Below are 23,855 nucleotides of genomic sequence, written 5' to 3'. Positions count from 1 at the left end.
AGACGGTAGTGTACAGTCAACTCAAAGAAGGCCTAAATAAATGTAATAATATTATATAATAACTAGAAAGGGGTGATATTTATAATCTTACATTAAGCTTTGACAGGGTTGTAATTTTATAATAATAGCAATCTAGGTAATTAAATAAATATAATATTCAGATTTACATAAAAACACTTACGTATTTGTGTTATCGCGCCACTGCGAGTCAACCAAGACCAATGGCAGCGCCAGAATTTTTTTCTAACTAGATGAATCCAACAATTTTAGGTAAGGTAGTATAAAAGCAAAACGACATTTTAGTCTTGCATTGAATAAATAAATAAATAAATAAAAACAATTAAAAGGAGCTAAATAGAATTTTTCGGCTTAATGAATTATATTGATTTTGTAATATATATGTTAATGTTATTGCTCTTTGATATATTTTCAATTTTTTTAGACAACATAAAATAATATACGAATATATTTACATAATATAGTATTTATTTAAGACTTATAAAAAATTTATTTCACAATAAGGCAATATAACTGCATATCAACAATACGTTAATGTATTGCTGCACTAGTAAATAATATAATAACACGAGTATAATGAACTAATACTAAAAATAATAAACTCAGTTTTTATAATATAAAACTGATGACAAGCATAATTTTAAACATACCTATATCACAATATTATAATGAATCTTTCAAAATTACGAACTGCATACCTACTACTACACAATAAAAATAAACTCAACCGACAGAGAACAACTTATAAGGCAATTTTTAGAACCAATTTCAGACATCTCAACAAAAAATAAAAAACAAAACGTATAAAACAGCTATTATTAATGTTATTTTTGACACACATTTATAATTCATTTTTAAATTTTTACTTAATACGTAACATGATAAAGAATGTTACAATTTAAATTTTTTTTAAAAAAAAAAACATAAAGAATAAGCCTCCTTTATATTTTACACGATGGCAATAAACCCTATTGTAATAGTGTGAAATACCATTACAATATTATTTTTTTATTCTATTATAAATGTTGGTATATAGTTTATTATAAAATCTATTTATGTATAATCAAACGTATTCTGACTGACTACTAATTGATCAACACACGTCGTACAGTCAAAAATACCGTACCAATTAATTTGAAATGTTGAAAGAATGCGCTTATTACTATTTATATAGCGTACTAAGAAAAGATTTTTCAAAAGATGAAAATATGTGTAATCCGTTGCACAGATTTAAATTATCTGGAGCTTAATCCATCTAATGTACTCTCATTTTCAAGATGAATGAGTCACCGCCTTTTCATTATTATTATTATAAATTGATATAAATTAATCATATTGAATATAGATTGTAAAATTTAAAAAAAATTGTTCATAATCATAATTTAATTTTTTTTGTGGATTACTTTAGTCCTCAATTAAATGTATTTAATATTTGAAATAGTAAACCTTAATGATTATACTCTATACATTGTTAAGCATATTTTCGTCAAATCATAGCAAATTTAATATAATATCAGTATTATCTTATATTATTGTATAGTTGTAAAATTTAATAATTCTATGTAAATATATAGTGCATTTCTACACAATATTGTGTAGAAATGCACTATATATTGATTGCACAAATTTTAAAATATCTATAGTGTTTAATATAAACTAATACAAACAATATATTTTAATAATGTTGTGACTGTATGAAGTTGCCCCCGTAAATTATTTTATCATTAAAACGTGTTAAGATTCCAGTATTTAAAAAAATTAAAAATAATAACGATACAAATATTAAAAATACATTTTAAAACTGTAGTTTATGACTTCAAATTACGAGTATTTAACAAAAATACACTTTCAAAAACGTTAACACTTGTTATGATTATGTGATTATTTAATATTAAAGGAATCTTTCGATCATAAAGTACGCACAAAAAACCTTCGAAACACTAGATACTATATAATATAAAAAAAATTATAACAAATAAAGGCAACTATACAAATTTTAAAGTATTAACGAAAAATTCTGTTCAATTGTATTCAAATATAATAAAAAAAATTAATTAAATTAATTATTCGTTCAAATAAATAAAATTACTTAAAATATTAATGTTTTTAACGAGTAGAGTTACTATAATATATTTGAGTTCTTATTTGAGTTAAGTGTAAACATGAATAATGAAAATAATGAAAGAATGTATATAAATATATGTAATATAAATAACTATACTTTTTTGTAAAGTATCAATAAAAAATGCAATAGAAGTACCTATTTATGGTGTTTTTTTTTTATGCGTTACTAGTAAAATAGTATATAATATATATATATATATATATACTTTATGCTATGGTACACCATTATTATATAGATATACATTTTACTTCTCATTGTATACCCGTGTGTAGTATTTATGAACATTATTAAAACTATAAAAAAATGTAATTATTATTTAATAATGACGAATAATTAATAATTCACTTGTTATTTATATTGAAAATATAAGCCTTTTGTAGTCGGGTGCTAGTTTTTTAAAAACAATTTATGCAAAAACAAGGTCATGGTTTGTCAACGTAAAATATTGTTATTCGATAAATTGTGTACATATCGCCCCGCAATCCGTCTGAGCAGTGAACACACGTAATGCTCCAAGTATGCGTATGTTAAAAATTATTGATAAAAAAACATACAATACAGCAAAAACATTTTCTCATTACAGCTGTATTTTCCTACTACAATTACCGACATTGTATTATCACAGACAGTTTACTACTATGCGCTCAGTTAATTTCGACATCGAAAGGTTCTGAATATTACGATTGTTGTAACAATATTATGTTCATTTCAAAAATTTCGTACAATTGACCACTTTATTGTGTACACATATTTTATTTTATGAACATTTTACAACATTATAATCGTTGTAACGGACTATTATCCGTTATCTCTAACATGATCTTCTTTCACGTGAGTATTCAAATGCGTCTTTTGATAATTAATGTTATGATGCATGTCGTATTGGTCAGAGAGAGATAAAGCTTTATGTTTTTCGCTTATGACCATTTTTAAATTTAACTAAAAACGATACGAATTTAAAATAGCAATGATAACAAAAATAACAATAAATAATATATATATATATATATATTATGTAGGTATTTAAATTATTTTGAGATGACAGTTTTTGAAGTAAAAAGTGGACTATGCTAATTTAATAATGAATAAGTGAGAAAAATTATTAGGTAACATGAACTTTTTATTGAGCGAGCAGAACAGGATTACTTTCGAATATAATATTATTTGTTATTTAATTAAAATTAAAAACACATTTGAAGTACCAAAGTCCAAATCCCAATATTGATGTACCTAACTATTTTATTTTTGTTCTTAATTGGAATTGAATTGTTTGGCAGAGATTTCGATTATCTTAATTACACTATTATACGTATCGAGTCATGTATCATGTTCGAATAATATATAGTAAAATGTTTTTAGATGTCATTGTGAAATGTTTATACTTAATTAAAATATTATTGATGTATTAATAACACTGCAGGTTAGTTAAACACGTATGCATACATTTTATGTACCTATACCAGTGATCGTTCAAACGAATATGAGTATTTTTTTAATTTCATTGATACTTGTATGGAGTCAGATGTCAGGTAAACAATATCACACTAGTAAAATATACATTTTTTATTTTACTTTTTATTTATTCCTCTAGGTGTTTATGTCGTCGCCTTATTTGTAGATGGCAAAAACGAAAACAAGTCTACAGTGAATAACGGCTCGTGTAGATCTTGTTTTTGTGAACCCGTGGCAAGCAATTGTAAAGAAGTATGTATAATAACAGCGACAAATATGTTTACATTTTTTTAATTAGATTTATTTTAACAATAGTAAGTTTTTATTCTAAAATATACATATGTTACGTTTATCACAGCCTAACTGAGTAATAACATTTTCAAACAGATTATGAATATTGATGAAATAAAACGAATTTATAAAAATAATATCAAAAATTCAACAAGATAAGAATTGGTTGAGATATAAATGTAATTTTATTTTTAATATACTATAACATGGATAACTAAAAAAAAAACGTGCTAATTATAACTGCGAAATACTATGATTTCTAGTCATAATATTGTAATTTATTAGGAAATCATCACAAATTTTAATGTTACATTAAATATATATTATTTTTGCTATAATAAAAATCATAAAAATCATTTATAAATAATATAATATTAAGTGTTCTAAGTTCTTAAACTTTTCTTTAAGTTTTTTAATAAAAATTTATGGTTGAACACCTAAAATTGATTTAGTTATAAATTATTTAATCTATAATAATATATGTATAATAATTATTATATAGATCCTATTATGTAAATAGTTGCATCTGTAAATATTATGACTGGAAATATAATGCCTTAAAAATTATAAGACGCTTATGATTTTATTTTTCTTAAGCAAATTTTGAACCAAAAAATATATTTTAATACAGTTAAAAAAAGTTTTGCAGGACTTAATAATATCTAATCTTTTCTATAGAGTTTTATTTAGAAAAAACAATTATGTTCTAGATGTTATAAAATGAACATCTCGTAGCTTCGGTTAAATAATATTAAGTTCATCGAAATCACAGACTTAAAATCATGAAATATATTATAATTTACGTTTTTAACCTATTTGTTAATTTTTAATATTAATAATTTGTAAAAAAAATCTATAATTTTATAAAAAAGAATTATACTATTTTCAGCAAATGCGTATTTAAACTTAACAGTAATCGTCGTATTCAAATCAAAAACAGTTATCGAAATGCACATTTGCTTAAAATAGTTAATAATAACTTGTACATTTCTATAAGCTTTAAAATTTCTACAAGTGTTCCCTAAATTTAAATATAGGAAATATGTACAGATCAAAAAAATATTAATCTATGCAAAAATAAAACTGATCAAGCAAATACTGAACATCAAGCTACGTCTCAACTTACAATCTGCAATATATTGGATTTATATTCAAAATGTGTATTTGTATGTGTATAATGTATATGTTTATAATACACGCATCTGGAGATTGCTTTGATTCAAGTATGAATAGTATTTTTATTTTACATTACAAAATTATATTTTAATTTTATAGTTTTATAAATATCAAAAATTGTGCGATTAATATATTTGTATACATTATACCTATAATAAATAAACAATAGCATAGGTGTAGTATAGTAATTTATATACAGTGATTTACCAAACACAATTACCCCAATTTTTTTACTTTAATATTCAATGAATTTATTCAAATTCCGAATTTAGAATTTTTAAATATTTATTGATAATACAACTAATTGAAAACTATATTTTAACATTTTCGAGATATTTTGTACTATCGAAGAAGTGCTCTGTGGCGATACAAACATCTATTTTTAAGACGCGAACTCCCATGTATTTATTACTGTAAATTATTTATTAGATAATTATTTAAATATTTGTATATAATTAATCATAATTCAAATGAGTTGTTATTCAGTTATTAAAATGTTTATTTGAAGGATAGTAATTTTAAAAAAATGGTTTTACAAATATATACAATTTAAGCATTTTTGTATCTAATATTTGTATACTTGGACCATTTAAAAAATGATAAATCTTGATTGATATTAATTACTAACGTTTTCAAATTAATTTTATCAAACTGGATATTTTATTCTTAGCACACAATGTAAAATAAATAAAAAACACTAGTTCAAATTTTAATTTTGATACATAAAAATTTCAGAAAAATTATCCACTAAATAATTTACAGTAATAAAAGAAGAGGGTTTTCATTTTAAAGACAGAAGTTTGTTCCTCCACAGAGCATTCCTTATGTGGTATAATAAATTGAGAATTTGAAAATATGGTCCTTGAGCGTATTTGGTGAATCACATTATGTAGGTGTACATCCGTATACTTTATTATGATATGACGTAACTATGCACAAATTACTTTATACATAAATATTAAGTATATAAATAATAATTTTACGTGTGTATTTTTTTCCACAATAGTTTCTACGAGAAGAATACGTCCGAGTTTAAATCGAATGCTATCAGATGACGGTCTCCCCAACACTTATAGTGACGACCGAAGTTGTGTTGTGCCGTTGAACGTCTCTGAATACAATAACACCAATGATCCGCCTCCTTCGTACCACGATGTGCAAAACACTAGAACAGACTTTTCAAGTCTTCGTTACTCGACACGATCGCCAGTGCAGAGTGCCGATTTAAATCACGACGGTAGTTATAATAACTACAACGCAAGCTTGTTTTTAACGTCCCCGGTCGACGACGAGCCACCGCCGTCGTACGACGATTTTATGGCGATTTATCATTCGAAACTCACAAAGGTTCACGACGATTTGCCGCCGAATTATGCGAACGATCGTTTGTACACGGCTATGCCGGTCGATACGATGGAATCCGCCCGAGATTTGCGAACGACATTCATCGTATCCGAAACCGACATTTTATGCGCTCAAGTCTAACGCAGACTGTCACGCGACCTAGTTACGACCATATATTGTCGACCGGTCGGATCCTCTGCGATCTTTTACTATACGGTGTATTACGTTAAAAGTTATAGATTATATATACATATATATTTATAAATACTTAACAAATAGAGTTACTACTGTGGTTTAACTCGCATATCGCATATAATACAACTGTTATATTTGTGAAAATCTGTCTGACCCAGTGAAATCGCTCTCTATTTTCATATAACGCTTTGAAATCGAACCTGTCCGGAAGCTTTTGATAAATCATATTTCAAAAAACATGTTTCAATGTTTGTGCTGTATATCACACCTATAGGTAGTAATTTGTTGTTTCGTGATATTGATTTAAAAATAATGTTTTGTATTTTCAATTATTCAATTTATAAAAGCCAATACGATATACTATTGGTTTTTAAAATTATTTTTCGAGCACATTTTTATGAGAATAATTCGAATTGTGAGTTTGACACTAAATTCATAAGTAGTATCTAAAAAATCAAAAAGGATTGTTTTAAATTGTAAACATAATTATATGATAATATTTATATATTTTAATAATCATTAGTATATATTATCACATAGACATTGATGGACGACGAAGTTTGGTAGGGTAGCAACAACCAAGTCGTTATATATCGTCTATTCCTATGTTAATATTACACCTTAAATATAATACACCATATGAACCTCCGAAGAATAATTTTCATGATCACATATTTTAATATTTATAGAATTAGTTATAAGTTAAAATGATTCTACCAAATTATTGTACAGATAATTATTATGAACAACCAATTTTTAAATAATAATATTTATTTTTATATATCTATTCTTACAGCCTTGTAGTTTTTGTCAAAGTTGTACCCAATCTATTTTAATAAAATTGTATAAATGTCATCATGTTTACTCCTATTATATTTATGACTTAAAGTTTTTGATATGTGAATATCCGTGTACATAAGGTGTTAAAATATTTTATAATAATGTCACGATTTTCATGGATACGTGAAATAGTCTAATATCTGTTCTACATGTTTAGGTTAAAAAATTTTATTCGAGAATAAAATAGAACAAACATTTATTTTTATCGATACTTAGGTTTAAAAGGAGTTATTCAGTATTCTCATTCAAATCAATAATGCTATAATGTATTAAAATAAAGTCTATAATATCGTTTATGCGCATACGATACCAATTACACAATATTATCCAAATTATCTCTACAGTCTTATAAGTAGACGGATTTGAGAATAAGTCTCTCTGCTTAGACGAATAGACAATAATAACAGCCGTTAAGAGGGGATAACTCGGACAATAACTTTTTGTCGTCGTCAACGTGAAGAATAGAACATTTTAAATTTTCAATATTGATTATTTTATGTATATGCAACACACACAAAATATTTTTATAAAAAACCCACACGTATCATATCATATTATTACAAGAGTACTTTATAGTACTTTGTAAAATTGAACTCAGTCACTGTACTATCAATAAAATATTTCAATTCTTATCAATAAATGAATTGTGTGGAGATTTATTGTTATAACTGTAACCTGCAAAGGTCACGTATTACATTAGTCATGCTTATCGCGAGCGATAATTGTAAAAATCTTATTAATGATTACAATGAAACATGAATAAAAATTATACAGATTATTCTACATGAAATGCTGTTAATCGGTAAGGAAACGGTATTTGAGCCATGTATTATAGGTATATACGTTTGAAAGAGATGTACACTGTTGCAGGTAGTTTAAAAATACATAACTACTTGTACGGTTTATGTGAGAGATTATAATAATAAATAATATACATTTTCGGTATAATATCATCGCATGTACGACGGCATGTACCTGTACACAGGCATACAGCACTCGAAGTAAGTTTTCCTGGCACCACAAAGTTAAAAAATCCACTTTTCTCTGCGTCATTAATTATTTAATTTGATTTCGTTAATAAAGTAGCTGAACACATTCTTCTGACACATCTCCATTTCATCTAATTATCTTTTCTTTTATTAATTAAACGATATTTAAAATCTTTTTCCACAAGTAAAGTTTTATTTCTTTCAGATAAAATAATACGTACTTCGTTTACTGCTTCCATGATGATAAATGATATTATTACTGCAGATATTAATAGGTAACTCAACTTTATATGTGTGAATGCTTATATTATGTAAAAGTTGAAAATTCAAAATTACGATAAAAGATGAGATGGATATGACATTTAATCATCTTTTTATTATTGTGTTATTAAATTCGGCAAGATTGTACAATTGTGTAATCATATTTAACACGTGCAATCGTAAACCAAAATAGTACACGTGCAATAGTATTCTACCCATTTTTATGGTCTAGTCTTGTCCGGTCCTGCTAATTACGGTCCACTTTTATCCGGTCCAGATTTCTACAGACCAGATTATTACGGTCCAGTTTTGTCCAATCTAGATTTTATGGATTAAAGTTTTTTACATTTCAGAGTTTTAAGGATAATTATATCCTTTTCGATTTAAAATCCCATTTCACGACTAAGTCTCGGCGTCTCTTGAGGCATGCATCTTCGAAAAGTAGGTAAGTGAAATTACAAATCTAAAATGATGTATCTGTGCTTGCGCTGCTACATAAATTAAAAATATTTCTTCCTTCTATCATCTAATCAAATCATATCTAACTGAACGTACCTTCCAAACACGATACTGGTCTGACACGTCAAGTATTGGTAGTATAAGTGCTGGGGTCCCTCAAGGTGGCCTTTTATCCCCCATTCTCTACAATATATTAGTCGCAGATCAACCAATTACACTAAATACATCTATAGCAGACTATGCTGACGACAAGGTTAATTATCTCTACGAATGAAAATCCACTCATAGCACCTGCAAACTTTCAAACTCACCTAGACCTTATGGAAAATTGGTATATCAAATGGAGATTTAAATTAAACCATAGCAAGTCTATCCACACCAAATTTACGCTTAGACCAGCTCTTCCCCCGAGGTAACTCTGTACAGTGCCTCAATCCCATCATCTCCTAAAGTTAAATACATTGGTCTTACACTAGATAAAAGACTAACATGGGCCCATCATAATAGAGAAAAAATACTATCACTCATCAACCATTTTCGTATCCTTAAACCTTTAAACTCTATCAAACACACCTCTATTTCCCCACCAGCTATGGGGAAGTTAAAAAAAAAAATTTAAATGAAAATCAATCATTTTAAAACATTGTGCTAAGAAAATTAATAAAGGCTCCCCCATACATATCTAACCTTACTCTCCACACAGACCTAAAAATAAAAACAATCCATGAGGAAGCAAAACATTTTTACAAAATCGTCTTTCCTCCCAATCAAATCCTTTAATTAAATACCTTTCCTCCCTCTTAATCACCGGCAGCCCTCTTTGACGATTAAAACGTAAATGGTACAGAGACCTGTTACAAATTTAAATCTAAAAATAAAAAAAAAATAAAAAATAGACATAAATATATTATTTATATTAAATATATATCTTACAACTTAAAAATATTACATCCGTATTATGTGGCTCTTGGTAACCGATGATGATCTACATAGAAATGAAAGTCGATTTTGTAATCAAAGTGTTCTATAGTGTAAGGCGTAAGCATAATATTTCTTAATCACGGGCAAAATTCATTATCTAGGTCGAATTGAGTGCATGTTGTTTCAGCATGTGTTTACACTTTCAGAGGTAGAATTATATAGCGTAAAATACAAGTAACATATTTAATATTCAGTAAATATTATCATAAATTGTCCGCTTGTATTCATTTAAATTCCGTTTAGTTTTTATTCAAGCGTTTATATTATATTATTTTGATTTTTAAAAAAGTTCTAATAATCAATAATTTATTAAATAAATTAAATCACTCGATTATATTTTGTATGCCTACATGAATTTTTCTATGTTATAAATTTTTATTTATTAAATATGATAATATTTACTGAATATAAAATGTCACTTGTATTTTATACATTACAGTTGTACCTCCAAAAGTATAAACACATTTCAGCTGTTGCTGAAAAAACATGCACTCAATTCGACCTAGATAAAGATTTTTTCCCGTGATTTAGATATTTTACGCTTACGGTATGGAACACTTTGATTATGAAATCAACTTTCATTTCTATGGAAATCACCATCTATCACCAAGAGCACATAATACAGTTGTTCACAATATAATAACATGATGAAACATCACGTACTACAGTTATAGTGTAATTTATGAACTCTACAAGTTGGATATAGAAATTTCAGAATTAGAATTTAAACTAGTTATAAAGGTTATCAAACGACATGAAGTAGCAAAGGATATTCAGATAAAAACAACACTTGATTTAATGCAATTACTTGAAAAATTTAAACTGGCTTTTTTTGATATTCTAATTATTCGTTATATTTCCATGGGCTTAGGAAAAAAAAGCAAATGAATAAAAAAAGCAACTATAAATTCAGTCATATCAATGTGTAAAATATACATAGTAAAAATAATATTTCTTTCATATTTTCATATATATTTGTCTAAATCAATCTAAAGAATTTTAAAGTAGCTCCTTACAATGAGTACAAGTTTGTTTTAAAATATTTCAATATTGATAGAATAGATATGCTGTAAAATTTTTTTGTGAGTCTCTTCTAACAACGGCAACTGGCTTAGATATTTTTAAAAAAATTGATGAATTTTTCGAAAGAATAATCTAGCTTGGAATAATTGCGTTGGAATCTGTTTTGACGGTGCACCGACAATGCTTGGAAATCGAATAGGATTTTGTGAACGAGTGAAGGAAGTTAATCGTAATGTTGTAATTATTCATTGTTTTTTACACAGAGAAAATTTGGCTACCAAAACAATTCAGCCAGAACTTTTTTATTCAGTGCTACAAGATGTAATTCAAATAATCAATTTCATATAAACAAGAGCATTAAACTCAAGAATATTCCATGCCATGTGTGATGAGATGGGATCACAGTATGTAAATTTACGTTATCATTCAGATGTTCATTGGCTTTCCCGTGGAAAAATTCTTTCCCGTGTTATGTCTTTGCGTTTAAAAATAAATATTTTTCTAACGGAAGAAAACCACTCATTGGCTGATCAATTCAATGACGGGTCGTGGGTTGCTAAATTGGCTTTTTAAAGTGATATTTTTGGATGGTTAAATGAATAAAATATTGAAATGCAAGGAAAAAATAAAAATATCTTCATTCAAACAGAAACATGCACTTTGGGGCGAAAAACTGTCACATGGAAAAATTACCAGATTTCCTCCTTTAACTGATGTTCTTGAAGATTCAACAAAAGTTACATTAGATGACTTAAAATTACTGCTTCAAGAATACTTAGACAAATTACAGTTAAAACTCGATCGATATATACCAGAAAATTTAGAGCTCAGTTAATATAGTTGGGTGAGAAATTTATTTGAAGTTTCCGTTCACGAAGTTGGCGAAGATATTTGCGAGTTCCAAGAAGAACTTATTGAACTTCAGGCTAATCAAGTTTTAAAAGAAAATTTTTCTCAGTAGTGCCTAACTCAATTTTGGGCACAGCTAAAAGATAAACTTATTTTAACAAGAGAATCTGAAAAAGCATTACTACCTTTCCCAACCACGTATCTATGTGAAGCCGGATTTTCTGCTCTAGTTGTTATTAAAACTAAGTATAGAAATCGCCTTGACGCTCAACATGATATGCGATGTGCACTTTTGATGAATATACATCCAAATATTGAAGAACTTGCTAATAACGTCAAACATCAAGAAAGTCATTAAATTAAGTATTAATTAAATCCATGTTAAATTTGATACAAATAATTTTTTTATAATATTGTAAGACATAAATTGATCAGTTTTTTTTATTTATAATTTTTTTTATTTATTTAATAATATAATATTAATTTAATATTAGATATGTATAGTAGATATTTACCAATTTTAAATTAACAAATAAAATGTATATTTTCAATCATGATTTATTTTTTTTTGTGGTCGCGAAAAGTTAAGTTAGGATATAAATAAATTATATCAATACTAATACAAAACTTTGTATATTTTATAATTATTTAAACGTCAAGTGATATGTAATAAATGAACAACATATAATAATTCAAAAACACTTGTAATAGTAATACCTAAAAAAAAATCCTTTTTTAATACTACTTTTATATTAATAAACTATTCTTCTTCTTATTATTGTTGCCCTTCACAAAATGTGAGCGCTTGTTCTAAAACAAAAAAATACAATAGAATTATTTATGTTCAATTAGATACAATATTAATATTGATTTAATATTATATATTGTATAGACATTTTCTTGATAATACTTAAAAACTATGAATGGTAACTGACTTAGTAATTACCCTTTATTCCATTATTAAAATTCGTTACATATGTTTTTAATGGTTCTGAAAGATTTTGATGTTTATTAAAGGAAGAATATGATATGACTATAAGGATACATTATATATTTAAGTATTATTATTATACAATTAGTTAAACGAAGTCATTCAAAAACATGAATTATAAAATGTTTACAATAAAATTATTATGTTGATCAAATAACTACCAATGAATTATAAACTGAAATGATTATAAAATATTCAAAATAACAATTTACCGTCTAGTGCCGAAATGTCTAAATTAACAAATTAATATAACATAAATATAATATTATTATATAATGAATACTCATTAGCACGTTTTATATGGATTAAACAGGTAATTCGTATTTTAATTTTAGGATTCATAAGAATATGTCATTTTAATATATATTTCTTCTATTTAATAACTAATATTGACTAATTGATGAATAACATTTAGTTTTGCAGATAAAATTAATAAAGTAATTTATTTTACAATAGCTATTAGTAATAGAGTAGTGTACTCATTTCACTCGCAAAACCGATCTATATTCTGTCACTGTTTATACAGCCATATATCATATTTAGTGTGTTAAATTAAAATACTGTTTACAATTCACTTTTGTATTTCATTAATTCCTAATTCATTCAAAACTCGACAGATTCAATTTAAAAAACAAGATTTGCAAGAGTATAGGTAATATATCTATATTTAACATAATATACTCTACGCAGAGTCATGTATACACATATTTTTTACATAAAGAAAAACTTTCTAATTCACACCTTTTAGTAATAAGCTGAGAATATCAAATCTAAACACCATATATTAATTTTTATACACTTATATTAAATTAGAACAATATACCTTATTTTTAACTCCTTACAGTAGGCTGAATTATTTTTTACCAAAAATATTTGTTTTGAAAATATCGTTGTGTATATAAAATATAATTATATACATTATAGTGAACCTACGATTAATATTGTTGAACATTAACAATAATTAATGAAAATCTTTATTCATAGTTTAAAAATTATGTAATTTTTTCCAAATCTGAATCTAAAATATTTCAATTCAAGGTTTTACATACATTTTATAGAAATATAAATTTATTTTAAGTAGTTATGGACATAAGAACAATATTTTATTTTTAATAGCATTTAAAGTTCGAATGGTGTAAATATTATTTAAAATCTTGAAAATATAAAGTTTGGTCTATAGTTGAAAATTTATAAAATATACAATTTCCATTACTAAGACTCAAAAATGTCATATAGAACTCCTTATAAGTAGTTTATATTATAGCCAAGAAATCATAAAATATAATTTTATTGACCTTTTAAGTTGAAGAAATGTAATAATAGTATCGAAAAACATGACATGGAAATATGCTTAATAGGCACATAGATAGCCTTCACTTCCAATTATTTGTTGTATTTAACGATAAACCATTGGATTTAAATGTTCACACATCCATCAGAGTATCTCGCTCCTACCGTACAGAAGAACAGTTCCCCATCAGACTTATCATTTTTAATGTACTAGATAGACTGCGTAGTGCCGTATTCATTTTATGTTTGTTTTTTTTACATACTATAACGGCAATGCAATTGTTTTTAGGTGATAAAACTTTGCAGAATATCTTTTCAGTTATTATACATCGATTTTTTTTTAACTCTAAATGCAGCTGTGGTTAGTTGGTATGACGCCCATACTTATCCATATAATTATAGATGTAGATAGATATGATTGCTTTTAAGTTTGAAATAATCGTGTCATAAATATAAATTTACGTTGTAAAAATCTTACTAAAATCAGTTGTCATATATGAATACATTTTTGATAACTTATATAACTGTAATATTTGGATTTGTTTAACGCCCTATTGGACTTTAATATTATGTCCTAAAATGACATTTTCACAAAATGCTAGAAAACATATTTTAATAAAATGCATTGATTAACGATTAATGTATAGTTGTACTTACTTAATGAATATAGCTTTCTTATCAATTTTGAATCTTCCAATTGAACATAATCTATAAAAACATGTTCGTTTTATATTGCATTAGTGTCTCTTTGGTATTTAAGGGAACAAATATAGTTTAGTACCCCTTAGAAATGTTGGTGTTTTTTTTTGGTAAACTATGTACTTTAACGTTTTAAAAATTATGGGACCAAAAGTTTTCCGTAAATCATTAGTTTTTGAGTAATCCAGAATAATATATGCTTATATTTATTGTATTTTAAAAACACATCAATATTTAGTATTTTTTTTTTTTTGTAAACATGTACAATGTACTCTCAGTTATGTAATATACCGAAATGTATGATATATTATATAAATTAGCCATATAAAAATCACATCATAATATTTTATATACAATATAAATAAGTATTAACTATATTGAAAATTAAAGGAAATACCGATATAATAATTTATTTTACTGTTAAATTGTGTGTAGTTTTCTCAATGCACCTATCTAACACCAAGACTATTGTCATAGTTTATTTTTAAAGAATTGATATATTTTTTTACTATTATGAAATTAACAAAATACAAATTAATGTTCGTTTTGGACTTTGGTATAAAACTAATGATAATTACAGCCAACACTCAACAGCGAGTGGTTAATGGTGGAATAAAGAACTTGTGTATATTTAATTATATAATTGTTTACTGTCCTGTGTTTTATATTTTAATTATTTAATAAAAAAATCTGGAGATAAACTATTTATAATCAATGCTGTAAATTTAAATCTAATAATTTCCGAAAAAAACTTTAAGCACCATAAATTTTTAAAACGTTGAAATTCATAGGTTTTCAAAAAAATAAAATCATAATTTCAATGGGGTGCTAAACTAGATTGATACCAAAAAAATTATTGACATTGAAAAATCTTAGAAAACCATACTTGGAATCGTTGTACCACTATACTGTGAATAACTTTGTATAAATAAAATGTCGTAACGAAGCATCAAATCTGCAAAAGAAGAACTCTTAAGTCTTAATAGTGAATATTAAAATTATTTGTAAAAGTATATTGTTTGAAAATGGTTAAAAACTACACTTTAATACATAGTATATAATACAACATACACGTCGGGGATAATAATATTTTCATAATACTATATTCTTATAAAGATGTAGTGGACATAGTAATACGGTTATCTTTGGTGAATCGATCTGACTTTGCAGTGTAGTCTTATTATTTCAATCTATACTTAGTTGAATCATATACAGGATGATTCTTTTATCATAAAACACTCATTATTTAAAAATGTATTCATGTTTTTGAAAAATAAATATTTATATCTTTATATTTTTTTACTTTTTTGTATGACAACATAGAGTTTTAATTTCATAATCCAAAAAAGAATAATTTTCTGAGTTTTGTGATACGTCTTAAATACTTACGACTAATTAACTACTCGCCCTAAATTCGAATTTTATGTATCAAAATACTCAAAAAATTATTCTACTCTGGAATATGAAATTGAAATTGTGGTGTCATTCAAAAAAGTAAAAAACTTAAAAAAAATATAAGGGTTAAAAATATTTAAAAATATAAATTTTTAATAAAATAGTTGTTTTTTAACAACTTGAAATTATTTTTATATTATATATTACACTGCCTAAATAATAAATGCAATACCTAAACATTATAATACGTTGTACGTAATATTGAGAGGAAAAATATACCACCACTAATGGAAATTATTAAGTATCACCTCATCATGAACATTACGCAATTAATTGTTCATGCAAGCTTACAATAATAATAATAAATTATTTTTATATAAATATAGTAATATAATGATACATATGATGATACATAAAAATGATCATCTAAATCGGAACACGATATATTCAAACAAGTAATGTGTGTATTGTAAAATAATAGTGAAATAGGTTATAACTTACCAATGCAATTTTGAACAGCTTAAAAAAAGGAAAAATATGTTATTTTAGATGCCAACGATAAATTATTTCATAAAATAAAAATATATATATATTATTATAATTATTTCATTTAAAGTAAAACTGAGTTAAGAAATTTTAATTTGAAACAGTATAAGGTCTTTCCTTTATCGTGGAATAGTGACTTCTTATTTGTAATAATATCACGTCTTGTTGTATTATTTTACATATGAAATCAATAATTGTTATAAATATCAAATGTGGGATACATCTAGCTGTTGATTTTAAGGTCCTGAGACGGACCGTTTTGTATGGTGACGGTTGTTCCATTACAAATATACATATATTTTCTACCCAAGATTATACACACGTTTTAATCTATTAATATTAATATTATTAAACAATAACTTATTAAGCTTGTAAAATAAAAATATTTTACTTACTCTGTGAATATTTACTATATGAGTTATGTACACCTATAACATAACAAATCACAATAAAAATCGTTAACATTTTACTAGGGTTGCCCATGTTTGAAGGTAAGTGTTATAAATTAATAACTTTAACTGTATTAAATAAGTTAAAGAAAAACATATGTAAAGTTGTGTTTGACAACGGTATTTAAAGCATTAATAAATCAATAACAAAAAAAAAAAAACCATTTATTCAGAAACGACTGAGTAACCATTTAAACAAATAAAAGTAAATACCATTTAAGTTAACTTTGTTTAGGTGTATTCGGTAGACTGATGTCATAGTCCCAAAAAATTTATGTTGAAAACTAAACATTATCTAATACAAAATATTTAGCAATGTGTGCGGGTATATCTGAAATACCAATGACAAACTTTTTTTTAGCAGTAAACCTTTTTTTGCATGTCGAAACGGTGACTAGAAGGTGGGACTTAAGCGTTAGCTATTTCACACCTCAGAAAAATCGTTTATTGAAGAACTAAGGTCAGGGCTGATTCAGAGTCTTTGCGATGTGCGCAATGTAGCCCCAGTACCTATCACCCCCAACAGTTTATAAGGCCAGGGTTAGCTAATACGCCACCATCAATATCTGACGAATGAAAAAGGGACGGAATTTTTTTTTATTAACCCAATTTGCACGCACATGTTGGGCCAAAAATGTTTTATCCATCACGGCAAGGTGGGTCCTCTGAGGGGGAAGCTGTAATCCTACCACCCAATCAAACACGTTAAAGACTAATTTCATATCAAAATTAAGTAGACAATATTTTATGAAAAGTTATTAATCTAATCCATCAATAATTTACTAAACCTCATCAACAAGCCACAGTATTAATGTACAGAATTATCTCAATAAAATTTTTCCAAGTATGGCTTTAAAGGGGACAAATAGCCAATAGGCCCATGGCCCCTAGATTCTAAACATCATAAACCCCCTCTCTAGAAGAAAATCACATCCGCTACTACTTTTGTCCGTGAAATATAATAAGATTTATCATGATTATCAATTGATAAATATTGTTGGCATTCAGATCACTTGTATGACAAACGAAAATGTATAAACATACATATGTGTAAATCCGCTTGTATTCATTTAAATTCCGTTTAGTTCCGTTTTTATTCAAGGGTTTATATTATATTATTTTGATTTTTAAAAAAGTTCTAATAATCAATAATTTATTAAATAAATTAAATCACTCGATTATATTTTGTATGCCTACATGAATTTTTCATGGTTTCAGGGAAAAAAAACGAATGAATCTAAAAAGCAACTATAAATTCAATATTAGAGTCACTTCTATATTAGGTAAACATGTAAATATAAAAGGTTGTTTCTTTCAATACCCATGTACAATATACACATTAAAAATAATTTTTCCTTCATATTTTCATGTATAATTGTCTAAATCAATTATCAAACTACGATTTTTTAGTGTTATAAGAATATATTCTAATCTAATATTTTAGCCAGTGTCAATGAGAAGGACGATTTTACTTTACGAATTTATAAAAAATGATAGTTAAGTCCTTTGTGTGATGTGTACAGTGTACACTATGGTGTTATGTGATCAATAGCCAATAGCGTGATGTGGTTATGAAGCTTGTATTCTGGGCCTTCGTTTAAACGTTCAACTACAAATTTTGGCGTAAATAAATATTCATAAACTTTACCGTCGATAGACCCACGTTGGATTGTAATAGGGAAATGATATTATAAATTATATCAATACTAATAATTTGTATATTATATAATTATTTAAGCCTCAAGTAACATAGAATTAAATGAACAACACAAAATAGTATATAGATAGATTATCCTTTTTCAATTTACATTCCTCTTGTATTGATAACTTACCATGGATCTTATGACCATATCAAATGAAAAACTACTCACAATTTTTAAATACACTTAGATTATGACATTGATTATTATTTATTTCATTACGAAATGATATCAAGATATCTTTGAGATAAATGCGTTGTTGCTAGTTGATAAACCGTCCTTTTTAAGCGTTTAATAACATTCATAGTAGTCAAATACTTATTTCTACTTATTATACCATTAGAAAAAACTTAATTAAATTGAAACTGTTGAAAGCTAAATTTATTTTCAATTATATTGTGTTGTTAGGAATGGTCAGATAAAAGAAAAATGGCTTATTAACATATCATTTTTTTCTTATTGATTACCATTGTATATAACAGACCACTTCACCACGATATGACCTCCCGAGATAAATATACAGGAGGTTTTAATCACCTAATTACATTACTAATCTAGTAGTATTACTAAAGTTAAGATCTTGATGATTTTTGTATTTTTTTCTTTTGATCCTATACAATCTTAGCTAAAAATTTGTTTCGAAAAAGATAATATAGTTAATATATTTTTTTTTAAATTAGTGTATATTTCACAGGTGGTAAACGAAACAAGTTTTTTGTGAACTGTAATCTGTATTATGTGATCTTTCATCATATTATTATAATATTTAACATCGGTATTATGTGGCTCTTGGTGAGTGATGATAATGTAAATGGAGAGGGAAATCGATTTTGTAATCGAAGTGTTTGAAATCATAATCGTAAAATTTCTAAATTGCATGCAAAAAATCATTATTATTATTATTATTATTATTATTTAAGTCAACTTGAGTGTGTGTTTTTTCAGTGACAGCTCAAATTTGTTTACAATTTTAGAGGTAGAACTATATTGCGTAAAATGCAAATAATATATTTTATATTCAGTAAATATTATCATATTTGATAAATAAAAATACATTGTATAGAAAAATGCACGTGGGTATACAAATAATCGAATATTTTAATTTATTTGATAAAGAATTATGCACCCGTAAATAATTAAAATAAATAAAAAATAATACCACTTAGCAGCGCAAGCACATATAGATCATTGTAGACTTGAAATTTGTGAAATCAACTTTTCGAAGATGCATGTCTCAAGAGAAACTTGAAAATGTACTTAGTCGTGAAAAGGGATTTGAAGTCGAAAAGGATAATATTATCCTTAAGGATTGTAAATAAAATTGTATGAATATATGTTAAATTTATATGAAAATTATACCTTATTTATTCCAAAGATCAATAAGAAATACATCCTCGTGCAGATTTTTAATTTTAGTTATACATATCAACGGACAAAACTATAGATAATTGTAACCAATAAAATATGGTTTTGGACTTAAGATAAATATTTTATAGATAAAATTAGTAATTACTAATTTTCTACTTATATTTTTTATAATATTAACTCCTTGTCAGCAGGTATGAGTTGTAGGTATAGTTAGGTACAGTAGTATAAAGAAATGTGTCGTTGTATTTCAGATGGTTAGTTAGTAATGTTGTAATATGATTTTATTTCTGGAAAAAATATTTGATTTCATCAGAAAAAAGTACATAGATCGTACAAAACACTTTTGATTTTTAGTTTTATGTTGACTTGCAACAACATAGGATGTTAAACTTTAGAATTAAAAAAAAAATTAAATCCGTAATAATCTGGACCGTAAAATCCTGGACCGGACAAGACTAGACAATAAAAATGGGAAGAATACTATTGCGCGCGTACTCTTTTGGTTTACGATTACACGTGTTAAATATAATTATTAATTACACAATTGTACAATCTTGCCGAATTTTATAACACGATAATATACTTTAAAAGATAATCAAATGTTGTATTTATCTAATCTTTTTTCGTAATTTTGAATTTTCCACCTTAACATAATATCACTAATAACTATATAAGCATTAACGCGGATGTAGTTACCTAGTAACTACTAATATCTACACTCTGCAGTTATAATAACATCAGTTATTATCATGGAAGCACTAAACGAAGTACGTATTATTTTATCTGAAAGAAATAAATCTTTACACGTGGCAAACGCAAAAGATTTTAAACATCCCTTAATTAATATAAAAAAAGATAATTTTATGAAATGTAAATGTACCAGAAAAGTGTGTTCAGCTAATATATACTAACGAAATCGAATTATACAGTTCTGTCAACAAACGGAAATCACGAACATCGTTTATAGAAGCAAAATTACAAACCTTGGTACAATTAATGGCGCATGAAAAAAGTGGATTGTCAACTTTATGGTGCCAATGAAACTTACCCTGCGCTCGGGAAGTTTTCGGTTACCGACAGCCGGCCAGCGGCGGCGTTGTGTTAAACGAATCGCCTATAATATATAATATACTAACGATGTGGACTCATCTGCCCCCTCTCCATATCACCGGAGCTGTGACGAATTCGCCATGTCGTATCCGACGATCAATAATAATATATTAATATAATGATATCACGATGACTCGCGCGTCGCGTTTATAATCCGCGTACGCGACACGGGGATCGGATAACGCGGACCGGTCGTCGTGTCCGTCGATACACGCGGTGCGTGTACGTTAAAAATATATGGGTAATCATTACATATTATCATCGATGAATAAGTCACGTGTTCCCTAAAGAGGATTTGTCTGGATGGTCATTATCTGCTTCCACGCGACGAACCCGTAAAAGTCACCAAATAACACAGTGACGTGTGTCCAACCGTTGTAATTAGGGTTCTAAATTTGAAATATTTCAATGAAATATTGAAAAATATTTTTTTCTTTTTTTAAACGTGTTCGGTTATAGTTGATTAGAAATAACAAATTGATTATATACAGAAAATATTGACAGTAAATATGCAAAAATATGCGCTATAAATGTTTGATATTTATCACTTGTATTATTAATTGGATCCTTATTGGTTATTATTATTATTATTTATTATTCATATTTTCTTTGTTTCACACAATAAACCAACTTTTGAAAATTTTCACTTGCAAGTTGACGTGATTATAAACTTTAAATGCATATACCGCCAAAAAAATAACTTAAATATAATATAAACCCATAGGTAGGTATTGTTGGTTTCACAACTAACGAAAACGAGAAAAACGTGTGGTTTATATTATTAACTTATCTTTATTATTTACTTATCTTTACTATAACTCTACGCTTATTAATCAATATGATCATGTTTACGAACAATGATTGCGATAGTGTGGTGATGTCGAAAGGACATAATATAATGACTTACATTATAAAATATTTAGTTTAGTGTATGTTGTGCCACGGGCAGTGTTATTGAATTGTTTTAGTATACGCGTTTTATTTTCACTAAAAATGCCAAAAGTTAAACGTTCAAATACTGCTCAACTACACAAATTTATTTAAGTTAAAACAAAATTATATTTAAGTAACTATTTTTAATTTCAAAAATCTCATATTTGTATATTATATTAAATTTGTATTTAAGTTTAAAATTATTAAAATATTTGTATATTAATTGAGAATACATTTTGGATTAATAATAAATTAATTTTAAAAAGACATATTTTATTTTTATTGAGGCATATTTTGATATTTTATTGTACATATTTGCATGCATTTTTTAGTGTTTTTAAGGTCATAAACATCCTTACCCTAGTGATGAGATATAAATTTTGAATCTGATCATCATTTAGCTTTAACAAAATGTCTCACGTTCGTTCGTCAATTCCCCACAAAAAGCGTCACAAAATATGTGACATATGGCTAATCAATTACTCAAGATACCTTTACCTATACATAAAAAAATGTGTACCATAAAACAATATAGCAATATTTTTTTAAACCGTCATCGTTATAGTTAAACTTTTTATTTATTTTTTTTCAACTATTATTATTTAAAGAAACGGAGTTATGTTTTAAGTATTTGTGTTGTAAAAAAAGGCGCCTTGTAACACTAGAGTTTAAGAGGGTTACCATTTACCTCGCTAAACGAATGTCATAACTAGGTACACATTATAAATTGATATCGGAATAAAACGCATACATTAGGTACTACTGACTATATAATATATATATTGAATATTTTTGTTTCGATGGTAACTATATTAATGTATTTTATTATAATAAGCATGTTAACGCCTTTTCAACTGCAGAAGACATTTTTATTTGTCTGTCCAATAATTATTAAATCGTTTCTGCACGTTATTATTATTATTGATAAATTGCCTACATCTTCGATTACACGGGACAAATAATTTATACACACATTTATAGTAATATTATTAGCAATATAATGTTATTAATAGTTATTGCTATTATACATTTATACACAATAACGAATAACGACCGGAGTTACACATGTAGCATAAGCTAATGAAAGATTGCCTACACAATACTCCTTAAACCGTGTGCGACGACAAGGAAATACGTAGCATAAATTATAATAATATTATGTTTCGTGCAGGAATTATATTATGTTATAAGAAATAGTGTTGTAAAAGCTCAAAAATACTTAAAAGTATAATATAATTTGATTTAAAAACTCTTCGACCCGTTGTATAGTTGTTTGACACTGGCGTAAATACGGTAAATGGTTTTTGAAATATTTTACAAAAAAACATTGACTGCTTATTGAGTTGCAATAAAACAGTTGTTTGATACTCA

General features: G+C 26.3%; 1 protein-coding gene and 1 pseudogene across 1 annotated transcript; one reads left to right on the top strand and one right to left on the bottom strand.

The window, feature by feature from the left end:
* The first annotated feature begins 2,605 nt into the window (after nt 1-2,605).
* Nucleotides 2,606-7,439, top strand: LOC113548435 (annotated as a pseudogene).
* A 5,210-nt stretch (nt 7,440-12,649) lies between these two features.
* LOC113549685 lies at nt 12,650-17,456 on the bottom strand. Its single transcript, XM_026951091.1, has 7 exons — nt 17,320-17,456; nt 16,880-16,897; nt 15,870-15,938; nt 14,942-14,992; nt 13,207-13,224; nt 12,950-12,994; nt 12,650-12,813 (listed from the first exon to the last, which is right to left on the bottom strand). Exons 1-7 carry the CDS (start codon nt 17,405-17,407, stop codon nt 12,779-12,781), a joined length of 324 nt encoding a protein of 107 aa, XP_026806892.1. The 5' UTR covers nt 17,408-17,456; the 3' UTR covers nt 12,650-12,778.
* Between the last annotated feature and the right edge of the window lie 6,399 nt (nt 17,457-23,855).

The sequence above is a fragment of the Rhopalosiphum maidis genome, chromosome 4, assembly GCF_003676215.2.
Source record: "Rhopalosiphum maidis isolate BTI-1 chromosome 4, ASM367621v3, whole genome shotgun sequence".
Taxonomy (NCBI): Eukaryota; Metazoa; Arthropoda; class Insecta; order Hemiptera; family Aphididae; genus Rhopalosiphum; species Rhopalosiphum maidis.
This window is presented reverse-complemented; position numbering and strand designations above follow the sequence as displayed.